This window comes from Anolis sagrei, chromosome 5, assembly GCF_037176765.1.
Source record: "Anolis sagrei isolate rAnoSag1 chromosome 5, rAnoSag1.mat, whole genome shotgun sequence".
NCBI lineage: Eukaryota > Metazoa > Chordata > Lepidosauria > Squamata > Dactyloidae > Anolis > Anolis sagrei.
Genome location: NC_090025.1, coordinates 183,664,463 through 183,681,221, shown reverse-complemented (window position 1 = coordinate 183,681,221; position 16,759 = coordinate 183,664,463). Strand labels below are relative to the sequence as shown.

Genomic DNA, 16,759 nt, shown 5'->3' with positions numbered 1-16,759 from the left:
AACTCTGCCAAGGGTCTTGGTTCATTTGGAAGACAGTAGCAGAGTTAAGTGGACCATCAATTGCATGTCTTCCTACCATTAGGCAGAAGGACGCTCAAAGGAAGGGTCATTCCTTAGAAGAAACTTTTTTTCCTTCTCAGATGCTTGGATTTTCCAGAGGTTGGCCTTTTTAAGTATTCATGAGGAACAGCTCAGATGTACAGTACAGCAAAAGCATCTAGGGGTGCATCTACACTGCAGATGTAATGCAGATTGGTACCATATTAACTGTCATGGCTCAATGCTGTGGAATCCTGGGATTTGCAGCTTGGTGAGGCATCAGCACATTTCAGTAGAGAAGGCTAAAGATCTTTTAAAACTGCAATTCCTAGGATTCCACAACACACCATGGAGTTAATGTGATGTTAAACTGCATTGATTCTACAGTGTTGTTTCACCATAAATTCATTTATCAAAGCCTTTAAAGAAAGCACAGATGTAGAGGGCAACTGCTTGGTGCAGGAGAAACAGATGAAAAGTTTGTGAAAGCTGGACCAGTTTCCCTATGCTTGCCTCTTTTCTAAATATGACATACAAGTGATATCCTAACTCAAAATATGCTGATTGCAAGAGATTTATGTGAATCGCAATCTGCAGGCAGAGCAATCTGCTAGCAGAAGCGCCCCAAAAAAGTAGTTGGGTGTGATGCCAGTTCCAAAGCTCCTCCAACTCAGAGGCATAGCCCCAATGTTAGGGTATGTAACTGGGCCAGGGTAATTGGAAGTACATTCCAACAGTTCTTGGATTTGGCAGTTTCACTGGGCTCTAACAGTGGGAAAATAAAGCATTACTTAAAAAAAAAAAAAGGTTTAGGGCAACTGTAACTGGAACTGTAATATAAACTCATTACTTTTAAAAGCAAGCTTCCAAATTTCAAAATTCTCATTTTGTGGCAATATGAGAGCCACAGAAGTAGAAATTCTGGGGAGAAGGGAGAGAGTAATCCTGTATGGACACAAATGAGCTCTGCAGTTGCAAAAGCAAGAGCCAGAATAGTCTATCTACAATCTGGCAGCTGTGGCAAATTGCTTGAGTTGGCAGCCTGTTTTTGCATCAGGGCACCAGACCTCCTTGACTTCAAACCTCCCATCACTTTCTTAAATTAAGCCTCCCTTAAATGACATTCCTAACCAAGGCCTTTGCTTTGTTCTAATTAAGGGCTAGGGCCAGGGTATGCGAAGCAGAGACCTATGGACCCACAAAGACAAGCCTTGGGTCCTCCTGCTGAGGCTGCAATATCTTCTGTATTTCTGGCAAAGCCTAGCAAAGGTCAATTGCACCCTCTTGTGGCACTGTTTATAGGGACAACATGAGGCCCGCTTTTTGGATTTTATCTGTACTACTTGTTCATCACTGTGAAACTCTTTAAAGTCCTAGAGAATCTATTTTTAATTATTTTGGGTAAATCTGCTGCAATTATAGCATTAAAATGCAATGTTTTCTGTGTTTAAAGAAGTGGACAATGAGGCTTTCTAGCTATATTTTGGGGAGAATGCAACAAGTGTATTCTACTTTGGGTGGAAAACAAAATTCAATTGGGTTGTTGTAGGTTTTTCGGGCTGTATGGCCATGTTCTAGAAGCATTCTGTCCTAACGTTTCACCTGCATCTATGGCAGGCATCCTCAGAGGTTGTAAGGTCTGCTGGAAACTAGGAAAATTGGGTTTACATATCTGTGGAAAGTTCAGGGTGAGAGAAAGATCTCTTATCTATTGGAACTAGGTGTAAATGTTTCAATTGGCCACCTTGATTAGCATTTGATGGCCTGAGTTTTTAGGTGTGCCCTGTCACTGCCTGGTGAATTCTTTGTTGAGAGGTGATTAGCTGTTCTCAATAGTTTCTTCTCTGGAGTTCCACAGTATGTGAGTTCTGTTCTTTATTTAATGTTATAATTTTAGGGTTTTTTTATTACTGGTACCCAGTTTGTTCATTTTCATGGTTTCTTCCTTCCTGTAAATTCAGTTGTTACACCCAGTATTTCAAGCTCTGACATACAAGATTGCTGATGCTTAATATTGTAACACAGCTTTTATTGTTTATTCGTTCAGTCACTTCTGACTCTTTGTGACCTCATGGACCAGTCCACACCAGAGCTCCCTGTCGACCGTGGCTACCTCCAGCTCCTTCAAGGTCAAGCCAGTCACTTCAAAAATAATATCCATCCATCTTACCTTTGATCGGCCCTTCTTCTGTCACCACCCCGATCCTTCAAAGTCAAGCCAGTCACTTCAAGGATACCATCCATCCATCTTGCCCTTGGTCGACTCCTCTTCCTTTTTCCTTCTATTTTCCCCAGCATCATTATCTTTTCCAAGCTTTCCTGTCTTCTCATCATGTGGCCAAAGTACTTCATCTTTGCTTCTAATATCCTTCCCTCCAGTGAGCTTTATTTCCTAGAGTATGGACTGGTTTGATCTTTTTGCAGTCCAAGGCACTCTCAGAATTTTCCTCCAACACTCAGCTCAAAGGTGTCTGTCTTCCTTCACTCAGCCTTCCTTACGGTCCAGCTCTCACATGCATAGTTTACTACGCAGAATACCATTGTTTTAACTATGCAGGCCTTCGTTGCCCGTGTGATGTCTCTACTCTTCACTATTTTATCAAGACTGGTCATTGTTCTCCTCCCAAGAAGTAAATGTCTTCTGATTTCCTGGTTGTAGCCTGCATCTGCAGTAATCTTCACACTAGAAATACAAATTCTCTCACTACCTCCATGTTTTCTCCCTCTGTTTGCCAGTTATCTATCAATCTGGTTGCCATAATCTTGGTTTTTTTATGTTTAGCTTTTGCACTTTCTTCTTACACAGCTTTTTTATACAGCTACACATTACCAAAACTACTACTGATGGCTCTGTAATATTGTACTCAGGAAATTGACTTTTGATAACAGTTCATTGCCCAGTATGGACACATTGCCTTACTAACATAATATAATAAATCCAATATACTTGACCATGGACCATCTAGGCTTATGAGAACTGTAGTTCCCAACATTTGGATAGCACTAAGCCTGTGTTAAAGGCTGGTGCCAGATGATGCATTATCAAGGCAAGAAGAAAAATATCACAAATCCCTCCTGGATTTCTTTTATATAGCCATATTCATAGTAAATTACACTTGTAATTAAGAGCTACCTCTCACAAGCACTCTTCATAAGTTCTTAATAGACCACAGGGATATATATGATTCTTTAAAAGGGTAGCTCACTCCGCAATTCTGTTTTACAGTGATCTTAGTACTATTCCTTATTGAAGAAAAAATAATATGTACCAATACTGTAAAGCAGTGGTGGGCACATGGGTCATCCAGAGAAGGCTATTCTTGGCACCTTGGTGACCTTGCATCAGCACAGATGGCAATGAACAGGAGTGATGTTTCTAGTGACCAGAAGTTACTTCCTATTACTTTATGGTATGATTTCAAAGGTGAGAGCCAAAGGTGTGTATTTATTTTTGGTTGTAAAAAATAATTTATGAGCCCTAAAAGCTATTTTTGGCCAAAGAATGTGTTGGTGTAAGGTTTATTTTTTAAAATGAGTCATAAGGGAGCCAAGGGGAAGGCAGCCTTCAGGTCATCCCATTCCCTCCCTCATCACAGATCCACAATATACAGCAGCTTATTTTATCACCATTAGTACTTGGAGGAAATCTGCTAAGGGCAAGCATTTGGAAGGAAATAATTGTCAAAATTCTAGCACACCAAACATTAGGAAAATTCTGAGAGAGGATTGAGTAGGAACCCTATAATTATTTATGCAGGAGAAAGCAGTACTGCATTCAGTAACTTAAGAATGCATATGATTGATCATAAAAAGTTTCCCCTGATGTTAAGTCTAGTTGTGTCTGATTCTGGGGGGTGGTCTCATTTCCATTTCTAACCTGAAGAGCTGGCATTGTCCATAGACACCTCCAAGGTCATGTGGATAGCATGACTGCATGGACTGCCGCTGCGTTCCTGCAGAAACTGTATCTATTGATCTAAACATATTTGCATGTTTTCGAACTGCTAGGTTGGCAGAAGCTGGGTCTAAAAGCAGGAGCTCACCCTGCTCCCTGGGCTCGAACTGCCAATCTTTCAGTCTGCAAGTTCAGCAGCTCAGCAGTTTAATCCGCTGCACCACCACAGGGGCCTTGATTGATGATATAATGGATGAAATGAAATGTTCAGAAAATTCAGGAGTGTTCACACTCAAGGACGTCAGTTACAACCTGTGATCTTTCAAAGGGAGTGGAAACTGCCTTACAGCACAGTAAAACCAAGTTCTTTCTTGAATCCTTTGACTAGATTTCATTACAGCAGTAGGCTCTGGGGATAGACTTTCATTTCATTTGTCTGAAAAAGGTTACTCACACCTACAAAGACAGAGGTGATAACAATGTTAATGTAGTTTCTGAGCTTTAAAAGGCTAATACAGCTTGAGAAGATGCAAGAAGGATACGACCTCTATATTCAGTTTACTGGAACATTTAGAAATAATCATATATAATCTCCTTGATTATCGCATAGGATTGCAGCCTATATCACTAGAAGCACACTGTTGACTAACATTAATTTTAACAGTTCCCAAAGAGAATCCACTTGTATACAGGCCTCTAAATTCTTACAAATTGTTACAACAAAAAACAATGGGAAGCTTTAAAAGTGGTTGTATTTGCATGGTTTTATTAGAAAAAATACTTAGGCAAGGACTACAATCATCTGTCAATTATGCATGGCATAGAAGAAACTCAAGAAAGCAATAAAATTAAAAAAATACAAATACAAACTATATCTGAAAACACCTATTTGGCAATTATATATATATTTTAAAAAGAACCAAAGCAATTGCAGATGACCATATAAGATAAAGATTAAGCAGTAACTGAAGTGCTCAAGCAAAATTAAAAACAAAACAAAAAAAACGAACTGCATTTGTTTTAAATAGTTACATTGCTACAGATCTTTATGAAATACCATTGTTCAGTGTTTATTCCAGACCTATTCCATGTGAGCAGTGCTTATAAGATGCACATACATATGGAATTTAAATGTTTATAGAACATTCTACACTCGTTGGGAGCCAAGAAAGCATCTCATCTTCATTAATGTAGACCTTTTTTATGGCTTTGGAAAAAGATAACATCTCCAACCAGAGAGTTCATATTTAATTTTTTGCTATTTTATAAAAAAAATAGTGTAAAAACAGCTGGTATTTATATTCACTGTAGTAATGCAAAAAAATCCTCCTAAACAGGGAGGGTTAATCATGCAGTTTGACTGCATATAGCCACCATTTATTCATTTTTACATTTGTTCCTTCCAACAAGTGAGGAAAAAACTGATACATATCCATTATCAACCATGAGTGCCATAAACCTCTTATGGATACTGAGCATACTTCAAAGACTTCTGGAAGGATGTTTCGTGTGTTTTGTTCTTACAACAGTAGTATATAGCCTCTTAGAAATCCAAAAGACTTCTCGTATTGTTAAAAAAGGTGCTTGCTTTTAAACAGATTCTTCTGGCAGCACTAATGAATTACAATATCCTTCAATATTATTTCTACCATAATATATACATTTCAACTTCCATGCCTCTAGAAAAACATCTACATTTCTCAATATAAAAATATATTACAAATCTGCGAAATTATTTACAAGCAATGTTCCATCTATATGCAACTTTTTTGTCTCCTTACAAGACGAACAAGGTACACACATTTTTTTCTATTCCTGTAGGTTAAGAAAATCCATAATTTTTTTTTACTTAGTAAAGCAAGGAAGAAATTTAAATCTTTTCATACCCAACTTTGGTGCATAAACGATTGTATTTTTAGATGCTTCTTTTTAAAAAATACAATTTTGACAGCTCATAAAATTTAGGCCAAGGGGAGGGGGAAAGGAGATGGGAGATTCTTTAGAAACAAACAGGAGTTTTAAAGGCCCAGTAGTAAACAAAAAATGTTCTTACCTTTTATTTTTATTTTTTCTGAAGAGATTATTAAAGTAAGTCTTACTAACATACAGTAATAGCCTTATGGAGAGGTCCGGATATACAGCAACACAACATTTAATCACCCTCTCTTGAATATATATTTCACTAGAACTGCAAATATGCCACCACCATTTTGCTTAAACATGATACCACCACTTAGGGATATGTGATAGAACACCACAAGTTCACAAAAGTGACAATTGATACTCTTCACCATACTCTTTAGAAAAAAGGATTCTCTCTAGTGTATGTCCATGTGTGCTAACTGTTTTACCAATGACAAGATCGCAATAAACTTGCTTTAAAAAAATCTGCAGGGAGGGCCGTACGTGGCAACTTCCATCCATACAAGCTATAGAAAAGTATTAAAATAAAAAGCAGTAAGCATGCAAAGCCTTTGAGAGCACCCATTATATTGCTGGAAGAGCGCTTGCCCCATCTTCCATCGTACCATTCCATGAAAGTATGTCAATATATTATATAAAATATATTCCACAGATGTGTCAACTTCATTCTCAGAAAATTATGCCAAGCATAATCATCTCCTAAAGTTGGCAGCCATGGGGCGAGAGCAGAGGATGGATGGAAGGATTTGTCTAATGTGCAATTTCAATTCTAATTCCATGGTCAATGAATAAGATGGTAAGATGAGGTGCCCCCTGTTGATTCTACCTCTTCAACCTCTTCTGTGGCATTGTTCTAGGAAGGAAAAGGAAATATTGCATTGGTGGAGGAAAATCCAAAGAAATTAAACATACAGTGGTTAAAAAGTTCACCAATTATGTTTTTTGCTATGTTGGGAATCAGTTCGAATGATACAGAAAGGCTTTTGTTATTTGGAAATGTGACCGTGCTCTCTCTGAAAGCAAACCTGGATCTGAAAATCAATACACATTTGGTAAAAAGGTATGTACGGTCAGAGGTGTGCATTTTTGACTCAATACTTCCATTATTAGGAAACAGATGTGTCTCATTAGGATACTGCAATTGGATCTGACTCCTTTGAAATATTCACACTTCAGTTTCGCATTCGAAACCTAAACTGTGCATCTGGATTTTGCTACTCAGTCATCCTATGCTAATTAGCTGTGACCAGCACAGAATTCCTTGGATTGTTCCAAGGAATTTTATTTCTATTCTGTTCCAATGTAATAGTTCCAGTTATATAGCCAAGCGTTTGCAACAAGTGTGAAGAAGTGTAAGTGCCACAGTAAGCACAAAGGTAGGTTAATGAGAAGAGAGTCAGTGTGTGTTGAACTATGATGCTGGAGATCCATTGTCCGAATAACCAGTCAGCCATGGAAAACTACTGGGTAATGTTGAGCAAGCCGCACTCAGCCTCAGAAAAAGGCAACGACAAGCCCTCTCTTAATATAGCTTGCTAGGAAAACCATGATAAGTTTGCATTAAGGTTGCCGTAAGAAAGAAACAAGAAGATTCCTGACAGCTCTGTGCATGGTGAGATGGATGATCTTCCATCCTGTCGCACTTACATTTCAGAAAGAACTGTCCCAGAGCTTCCACTAATCTCTCGGGAAACTTAAGAAAAAATGGGAGGCTTGAAAAGCCCCCATGAGTAGGTAAGTAGGTAAGGGTGTGTGAATGTGTGTTTGCGCGCATACGTACATATGAATATATAGTTGTAGGCAGTGGTCTGGGGAATAATCATGGATTTCAGTAGAAATTATTTCCAATAAGCTTGATTAGGTTTGCAGTCTAAACCTGTGTACAATTTCTTGAACACAATACTAGATAAAGTATATGACAAGACAAATTTGCTTTGTGATTAATAACTACAATCATTTGTGTTATTTCTGTTAAATGGCATTAGTGCAGAGCACACATTTTCACAGGGAAAAATTTAAGTGGATTAATACAAATGCGGAAAATAAAAGGTAATCTGAAAGGCTTCATCATTTTCCTGCTTCTTGGCAGGGGATTGGACTGGATGGCTCACGAGATCTCTTCTATAATTCTATGATCATCATCAAAACCTCATCCCAGTGTTCACTGTCATGTCTTGATCACTTATGTACATAACTGACATATAGACATATATGTATGTAGGTCCACCTACACTGACAGTTCACTGGTCATTGAGCTCTTTCAACTTACAGCCACTTTACAAGATTTCAGACCAAGGTCTTTCCTATCCCTGCTTTTCAGATTACCTTTGGAAAAATGTTATAGTACAATTATAAACACCTAGAGCATTAATAAAAAGGAAAGAAATCAATTTTTGAGAATGACTTCTCTCATCATTTTCCAAACAATATCTGATGTTGAAATGAACTATGTGAGATTTGGTCCCCTTCCCAAAAGTAGAAAGAAAAAGGTTTTCAATTTTAAATATCTGAATGTAGATTTTAATACTACATGTATTACAAGCTAATGAGTAAAAATATATATATTTGGACTTTAAAAAACTTGTATACAAAAATTGGTATACAAACCAGCTTGTGATCTTAACAGAAGTGATCTTTCAGGATTCCTCTGTATGTACCTCCATTACTAGACTTTCTGTATACCAAGCACAAAAAAGTAAAATACACTCGGTAAATACAGGCATTCCCTGTTTTTCAAACCACCAGAGTTCAGTTCAAGAACTGCTCAATAATCTCAGGCCTCAAAGCTTAACTTCTGGATGCTATCCACTGGAAGATCATGTACTGGGATATCAATATTACTATCCCTAACTTCTGGCAAACAAATATAAGTGAAACTAAAGGAAACATTTAGGGCAGTGGTTCTCAACCTGTGGGCCCCCGATTGTTTTGGCCTTAAACTACCAGAAATCCTAACTGGTTAACTGGCTGGGATTTCTGGTAGTTGTAGGCCAACTGATTTAGGGAATCCAAATATGCTGAGTAAATTATTTAGCTTAGTATCAGCTTTGAAAAGTTAAATTAGGCTTAAGATCACATAGAGAGAAGAGAAAGTTGAAATACTGGGAAGTTACCTGTATATGTTTGGATCCAGAAGCAAGGCAGTATCTTTTGGTAGTTTTGACAAATGAACTATTTTCGTTTTTAACTGATGTCGCTCACTTTCATTTATCCACACATCAGGAAGACTATAAATAAAATAAAATATTTAAAAGTGAGCAACCCCATTTTCTCACCATAATCACATGGCAAAAATAATTGCACTGAATGCCTTTTAAAAATACAATCCTTCACATCTGACTGGTTAGAATCTACACGTCTAGTCTTGAATACTAACAGCTGTGCTTTATTGGCTTAGACATCAAGGTTAGAAATATGGGTTTGGACAATGAATTAATGAAGCTTGTAATGATACTTTTATTGTTCTCAGGGTCTAATATAGCACGGTATGCTGGCTGTATCTGTGATATTCCTGGCAAAAGGGAATATCCTCTGGGATATGGGCCATGAGAAATTAGTCAAAAGATCAGAGAAGGGAATTTATTCATTCTTTTTGAAGCCAACAATCGCAATAGGCTAACAGAATTACGATCCTGTAAGTTTTTAAATCCATTATGCTGTACTGCTATTTAAACTTGTCAGAAGAGAAGCTGAATTCCAATGTCACACAAAATGGAAACACACTCAGATTGTAGATTTTTCTCCTCTCTGCCTCCTTCACATCCTGGGATTCCCCATCTGCAACATATGCATTTCCAAATGTATTTGGATCCATCACAAATGCCTCCTAAAATTAAGCTAGCCTTTGTTTTGCTTGTCCTCTTGTTGAACAAAAATATTTTATTCCAGCCTAATGCGATTTCAATGCATGAAGTTACCCCTTCATCATGACATTATAAATAACAAAATCAACCACAAGTCAAAGATTAATGAGTGGGCTTCTATTCCTCTAATTTGTCACAAACAAATGGTGCAAGAGCATTGTAAGAGCCATTCTGGAGCACATCAAAGGCTTCCTTAGTCCAATATTTTGTTCTCTAATAAATTACCTAGGGAAAGCACATTGGAAGAACTTGTTACACAGAAATATCCTGTGAAAAGGTCCACAAAACTCCATGGGGGGCTGAAACTGTGCAAAGCTCATCTCACAGAGCATCTAAAACTGCATTACAATAAACATTACAATTACTATAATCATAACGCTTAAATAATGTTTCAACATATTTTATGTGCCTTTCCAGTTTGGCAATTCTGTCAAAGGAAGTAGTAGCAAGGTTAAAGAACTGAATACCACTGGTTTAACTTTCCAGTTCTTTGTGAGCTGGTATTAAACACAATAAGCATCCCAAATGACATTTTTCTGAATCTATTTTTTATTTAGTTATTCGATATATATCCCACTTTTCTAAAATATGCGAGACTTACATGTCCTCTGGTGTCCAATGAAGCAGCAGCTTTATCTTTCCAGAATCTTCTTTTCTCTTTGCCATTACCTAAGAATAACCATTAGCGCAATTACTTGAAACATTTCTAAATATTTTCTTCACTCAACAGCCTGATCTTGGAACAATGAACAAGGTATAGAGCTAACTTGAGACTTAGACCTGGGTTTGCCACAGAGATTTCCTTCATATTCAGTGATGACCATTTCCCTCAAATAAACGATATCTTAATCATTGCTCTGTTCGAATCACCATCCCTGCCCAAAATGCTGACTGGATCTTTTCCAGAAGACACTTCAGCCAGAAATCTCGATTCACTTTCTCGTTCTTTTTTCTCCAAGAAAGAGAAAACAAGAACAAAGTGATCTCAGCTGGTGCTTCCAAGAACTTACTGAGCACTGACTATAGTTGTCCTGGCAATGGATGCTCTTGGCTTCATTGCCAATAAGGTTGCTAATCTTCTCTCAGTTTTACCCAATTTACTATAAGGAATTATCTAAGGTGCTGTACCTATTTAGAAGACAGGTTCAGTGCCTTGCATTAGTGAAAGTTCAGACTCCAACTGGGACAGAGTCAACATCCTAGTGACATGGAAGCTACGAGCCAACACTGGCTCATGGAGGCTTTGGCTGACTGTGCAACTGGCTTTGCAAACCACTCACTGTCCAGATAAAAATGAGATACGGCAGGGATTCCTGTTGTTATCTCCAATCCTGCTGTGGGAACTTCTCTTCTTGAGAGTCTCCAGGAGAGACGGCTTGGCTGAAAGCCTTCACAAGCATCACTGCTACAGAGCACTGCATTGTGTTCTCTCCATTCTGCAAACCCAAACTTGAGAAGTGTGTTAAAGATACAACTTAGACAAATTAAGAACACATATGTAGCATTCTCCAAGTCTGGTTACAATTTTCATGTGATTATGTTTCAGAGATTTAATCTTCATGTCTTTTGCCTTATGAAATACTTAAAAATTTAAAAAAAAATGATGAGGAAGGGAGGAGGAAGAAAAAGGAATCAACCTCACCAGGTACAAAGAACACATACAAATAAGGTTCTGCTGACCTCTACTGGAGTCCAGGAGAAATAACTCACAATAAGGATTCCAAAAAAGGGGCTTTAAAAATGCTGGCCAATCCATAACAAAAATTATTTAGACTAGACCAATTAATAATGTACTATCATTAAATAATGCTAGTATTCATGACATAACTATTTTTCTTCAAATGTATTGTACCGCATCGTCAATACACTTTCTCAGTTTTTAAGATGCTAGAGGGATCTGTTGTAAGCTTGTTTGCAACTTACCATTCACAATTATTTTGACATCTGCTTACAAATCCTCATCTAAACAATACTTTGACAACATGCTGAAGGCTCACTTGTTTCTTTTCATATTTCCATATTTCTTTCCTAATACCAGTCAACTAAAGCTTTTTGTTTACTACATATAGCAGGCAAAGAAAGAACTAGGTCATAGTAGATTGAGGTTAACACAAACCTCCCATTTGTAATTTGAAATAATAGTTTGCAGTAGATTTGAAGAGTTACACATTAAAAATAATTTGCCTAATTCAGGAACCACAACACACATTCTCTGTGAAGGAGTGGGAACGGAAATGTGCTCATTAGATTTCTTCCTTCCATTTCATGTTTTACAGACTTTGGGGATAAACTTTCTACAGCTTACGTGTGTGTGTGTGTGTGTGTGTGTGTGTGTGTGTGTGTGTTTTCCTGTGGAAATGAGCCATCAGGGAAAAAAGACACGGAGCAGAGTCAATACACATGGCCATATCTTCCATTGTCACATAGCAAGAAACACATAATATGGAAACAAAAACAAAAAAACAGGGCTGATTTTCAGAGGAAATGTGGCACATTCCCAAAGCAGGAGTCTCAAAATGCAACTATTCAAAGTTGGGTGCACCCCTCCTTTTTTAAAAAGTCATGGCAATCAAGACAGCTGTAGCCCATTTCTACTAATTCTTTAATCTCACCATAGCCAGCATAGGATAGCCTTTTGATCACAAATACTATACTAGTTTCTTGGAAAGCAGGTCTCAAATTCTTGCTAAGCCAAAAATCCAATGGATGACCATGTGCTACATGTCATTTTAGCTTAACCAACCTAAAAAGTATTGTTGCGATCAAAGGACGGAGAGAAAAAGTAATGCCGCATAGTGGATCCAAAATCCCTGGAGGAATGTCAAGACTACACATTTTCTTTTCAAAATACGTTTACTGCTATTCTTATGCAAGCATGAAACAGAAAATAAACACTGTAGAAGGTTATGCAAGTAACAAAAAGAAGAGCCACTTTAAGAATGCTGGACATCATATTAACACAGAGGACTATTAATAGGAAATAATACTTACAGTACTGTGGAATACAACACTGTGTCCTTTTCCTAAACTTTCTATGTGAGCAGAGAGATTAAAGCAAATGGCTCGATGTCGTATGGCATCCAGAGTTTGTGCATCAAAAAAATCATGTGGCCTTGCTAAAAAGAAAGAAAAACAATATTCAACTCCAAAATAAGGCTTCAAATATTGCACCTATAATTGGCCTTACTCAAACCTTTTTTTTTCTTTCAGTGCACACATTAAAACTCTATTTAAACCAGTTTCATCCAAACTCCTTAAATCCACTGAGCACCTCATTTGATGTAGAGTCATATGGGTTTCGCCAAAGACCAGGAAAATTCTCTATTTTTGCAGCTTTCTACTCTTTCAGAGTCCCTGCAGTTCTTTGCCTGCTTGCCTCAAGGAGCAGAAATTCACTATTTAAATCAGTTGCCAAGTAGCACTAATTCACATAATGCCAACTTCTACAATCCAGATGCTGATTTCCAGCCACCTCAGGGTGATAGATTGTTTTTGCACTGCCACAAGATCCTGGACCCACAATAATTGCCCATCCCTACTGTGATCTATAGGGCATCTGTAGACTGTGAGAAAGCAGTCACAGCCCAATTTCCCTTACATAACAGCACCTTTTGGGTAGTCAACTAAAGCTTTCCTTACAACCTAGACCATGGTGGCATAATAAATATTATTACTAAAAATCAGTACTCAAAAACCCTCAGTGCAGAAGAGATTTGCTCACATATCAAATGCTGCCTGTAAAACAGTATATTTCTCAATTAGAATGAATCTCATAAGGCAATTGTTTTAAGTCATAAACTGTAAATATACAGTCAAGTTTAAAAAATCCCTCTTCTCAACCAAAATATTGGTTTTGGAGGAAGCAATTTCTTGATAATTTCAACTTTATGTAGCTCTCTTATTATATACCAATCAGATTTAGTTGTTTAGGAAATAAAGAAAATGCTAATGATTTGTCTCCAGGATAAATGTAATTTTCATAATAAAATGAGCATAAAACAAAACAAAACACACATTGGGGTGAGATTAACATCAAGGACACAAAAATTGGGGTATGTTCATGGAATTCTTCAAGTTATTTGCATAAAGCTACATTAATGAAATGTGGCACTGTGCAACTAAATGCACCATATTCAAGCATGTATAATGGTGCCACACTTAAACATACATCACTAGCAGGATTCCTGTCTCATTTGATTTTTATCTTATATTTTAAAACTATCAATACTGTATTAATCACATACTATTCCCTCACCAATGTTGTCTTATGTGTGGCAGCAATTGTCTAAAATAACTTTGGTCAACTTGTAATTAAATGATAACCAAGAAATATACCCAAATATGATGTTTAGTTGGTTAGATATTCTTGCAATTTTATATTATTTACAAAACAGTATAATTATAAACTATATGTTCTACAAAATCTCATATCACACATAGCAATGAGAAATTAACATAAAATTAACATTTGATGGTCGTTTTCATAATAGCTAGTCTTATAACTTACAGTTTTAGCTGAAGTAGATTCAACATCCTTTTCTGACTGAAAATTCTTTAGCTGCAATCTATGCCAATCAGTACAATCTGTGTTCATTTGGTATTAAACCAGGGGAAGCCAAAGTGAAGCCCATAGGGTGCATGTGGTCCTAATCCCCTTTGTACAGTCCCCAAACCTACACCCGGCAATATTTTTCTAACGAAAAGGCACTCAGGAAAGGCCATTCATTCTTCCTGGCCAATAAATGTGATAGATTTACTTAGAACACTGCTATTCCACCAAACCAGAAATGGCAACCAGAAGTCAATTTCAGTTGTAAATCAGTTGGTTGCAATTGCAGTGGGGTAAAACAAAACCAGAACCCTGCAAAAGCTGCTCAGTCATATTTGATAATAATTATGTAGCTAGCACTACAGGTTGAAAATCCCTTATCTGAAATGCTTGGGAACGTGTTTTGGATTCTGCATTTTTTTCAGATTTTGAATACTGTACATAATGAGATATCTTGGAAAGTCTAAACACAATTTTAATGCTTGCTTCTTATTCACATAGCTTGAAGGTCATTTTATAAAACATGTTTAATAATTTTGTGCATGACAAAAAGGTTTGTGTACACCGAATTAGTAAAAAAACAAAGCTACTGCTATTTCAGCCACTTGTGTTTTGGATTCCCGGAATTTCAGCTAAGGGATGCTTGCTCAATCTGTAGTACAAAAGTGATCTAATTACAGTAAATCAGATTAATTAAATCCTAAAGCACATATATTAATTCAAAAATACTTAAGTTAAAAACAATACCTTCGTTTAAAAGGAAATTTAGGTAAATTCCATATCTATATTTTGTGCACTACTCTGGCCTATACACTTAACCACACGTGTGTTTGTGTGTAGTTAACAATTCTGCCAACAGTAATGTGATCTAAATTGTATATGAATTAGATTCCAGCAATATGGAAGTGAAAGTATTGGGCATAAAAGTTGTAAAAACACTATACCATGGCCTACTGTATAGATACTGTTTCCCCAAAAATAAAACACTGTCTTATATTTATTTTTCCTCAAGAAAACACACTATAGCTTATTTTAAGGGGATCTTATTTTTTATTAAGTATGGTAGAACAATCTACATTTATTCAAATATGGTTGTCATCTTCTTCCCGTGAAGACACCACAATGCCTAAAGTAGAGTGTCCTGCTCCTCACTTCACTGAGACTTTTACTTTCACTTTCTATGTCTTCCTCTAGCCAACCTTGTTGATGGGGCTGCCCGCACCTCTCCGGTCACCTCTAAGATAGCAGCTGTCATGATGGGGCAGATGGGGAGGGCTGACTGTCTTCTTCACCGTTCTGCACAGGTACGCTGTATAGCCACACCTATAACTATGTTTTATTTTCAGGGTATGGCTTATATTGCACAAATGCTTAGAAATCCTGCTATGGATTATTTTATGAGTATGTCTTATCTTCAGGGAAACATGGTAGAACTGCTCTTCACAGTCCTGACCACAATTAGTATGTGGAAGGAAACAGTTGCATATGCCCCACTAGAAATATGAATCAAGACTATTTTTAGTGTAGATCAGAAACCAGATTGGGTACCTACAAGCTTATAGGGAACCTCAATCATGATACAGCTACTGTGTACAATAATTTTCATTCATACTACACTCGTTTGCTATAAGCTGTTAGAAATCAAAAATATTATTAAATATTATGGCAAAAACTATACAGAAGGCCACTGTGTTGTTTTCAAATTACAACCAACATTCTGCTGAATGGATTATTCAAATATCTTGTTTTTAGTTCAAACAATTCTCCAAATGATGGTTTGAAAGACCAGACGCAAGCTACAAACTCACATAATCACACTTGTCATGGTTTTACTAGTTTGTCACTAATCATAGTTTGTTGTAGCAAATGGTTTCTACATCTGGTTTTCAATGAGGACATCAAAGTAGAAAACTGAATGTGAAGCTTTATACTTTCGAAATGCATGGAAATGTAAGTGACTGCCAACAAACTAGGTTTAGTGTATTAGGAACAGCAGATCTGAGACTTCAGCTACAACTATGTAACATGGTTAACATTGTAATAGAGCAAATATCCATGTGACTGCTTAAACAATCAGTTGTGAGGGTATCTATAGTAAGACAAAAGAGAAAGCATGTTGATTCATCTGTATGCAAAACTTCTTTCATCATCAAAAGACAATAAACTTATCTGACAGTTATTTACTTTAGCTGTGAGGAAAACAGAGTGTAAAACAGAATTAGCTTTTTAAAAATTATGTGCTGTAAATATAAAACATTTGTAACTGCAATTCTATTTTTTAAACTTAATACAGACTTTAAGAAATACCTTCATGTTTTTATTCACCACAGGCTATACCTCATGTGTGACTGCTTTCATATTTGCAAACTTGTATTAAACACATAAGAGTGGGAAGCTTACGTCCTGAATATTGAGTACTACCAGTTTATACGTCTGGAAAACGTAACAGTGATGCAGAGTAATTCAAAACAGGGATAATGAAATTTATCT

At 36.9% G+C, this 16,759-nt stretch overlaps 1 protein-coding gene across 2 annotated transcripts in view; it reads right to left on the bottom strand.

The window, feature by feature from the left end:
• Positions 1-4,678: 4,678 nt before the first annotated feature.
• AEBP2 (AE binding protein 2) overlaps positions 4,679-16,759 on the bottom strand; it is a 31,751-nt gene continuing 19,670 nt past the window's right edge. The window contains exons 5-9 of one of the 2 annotated variants that reach the window (XM_060776606.2): positions 12,712-12,836; positions 10,322-10,389; positions 8,971-9,084; positions 8,465-8,531; positions 4,679-6,710 (exon numbers count right to left, since the gene is read on the bottom strand). In XM_060776606.2, the coding sequence (XP_060632589.2) occupies positions 8,477-8,531; positions 8,971-9,084; positions 10,322-10,389; positions 12,712-12,836 (362 nt within the window). In that variant the 3' untranslated portion in view covers positions 4,679-6,710; positions 8,465-8,476. The remainder of the gene's footprint in view (positions 6,711-8,464; positions 8,532-8,970; positions 9,085-10,321; positions 10,390-12,711; positions 12,837-16,759) is intronic. The other variant, XM_060776607.2, reaches the window with a different exon arrangement.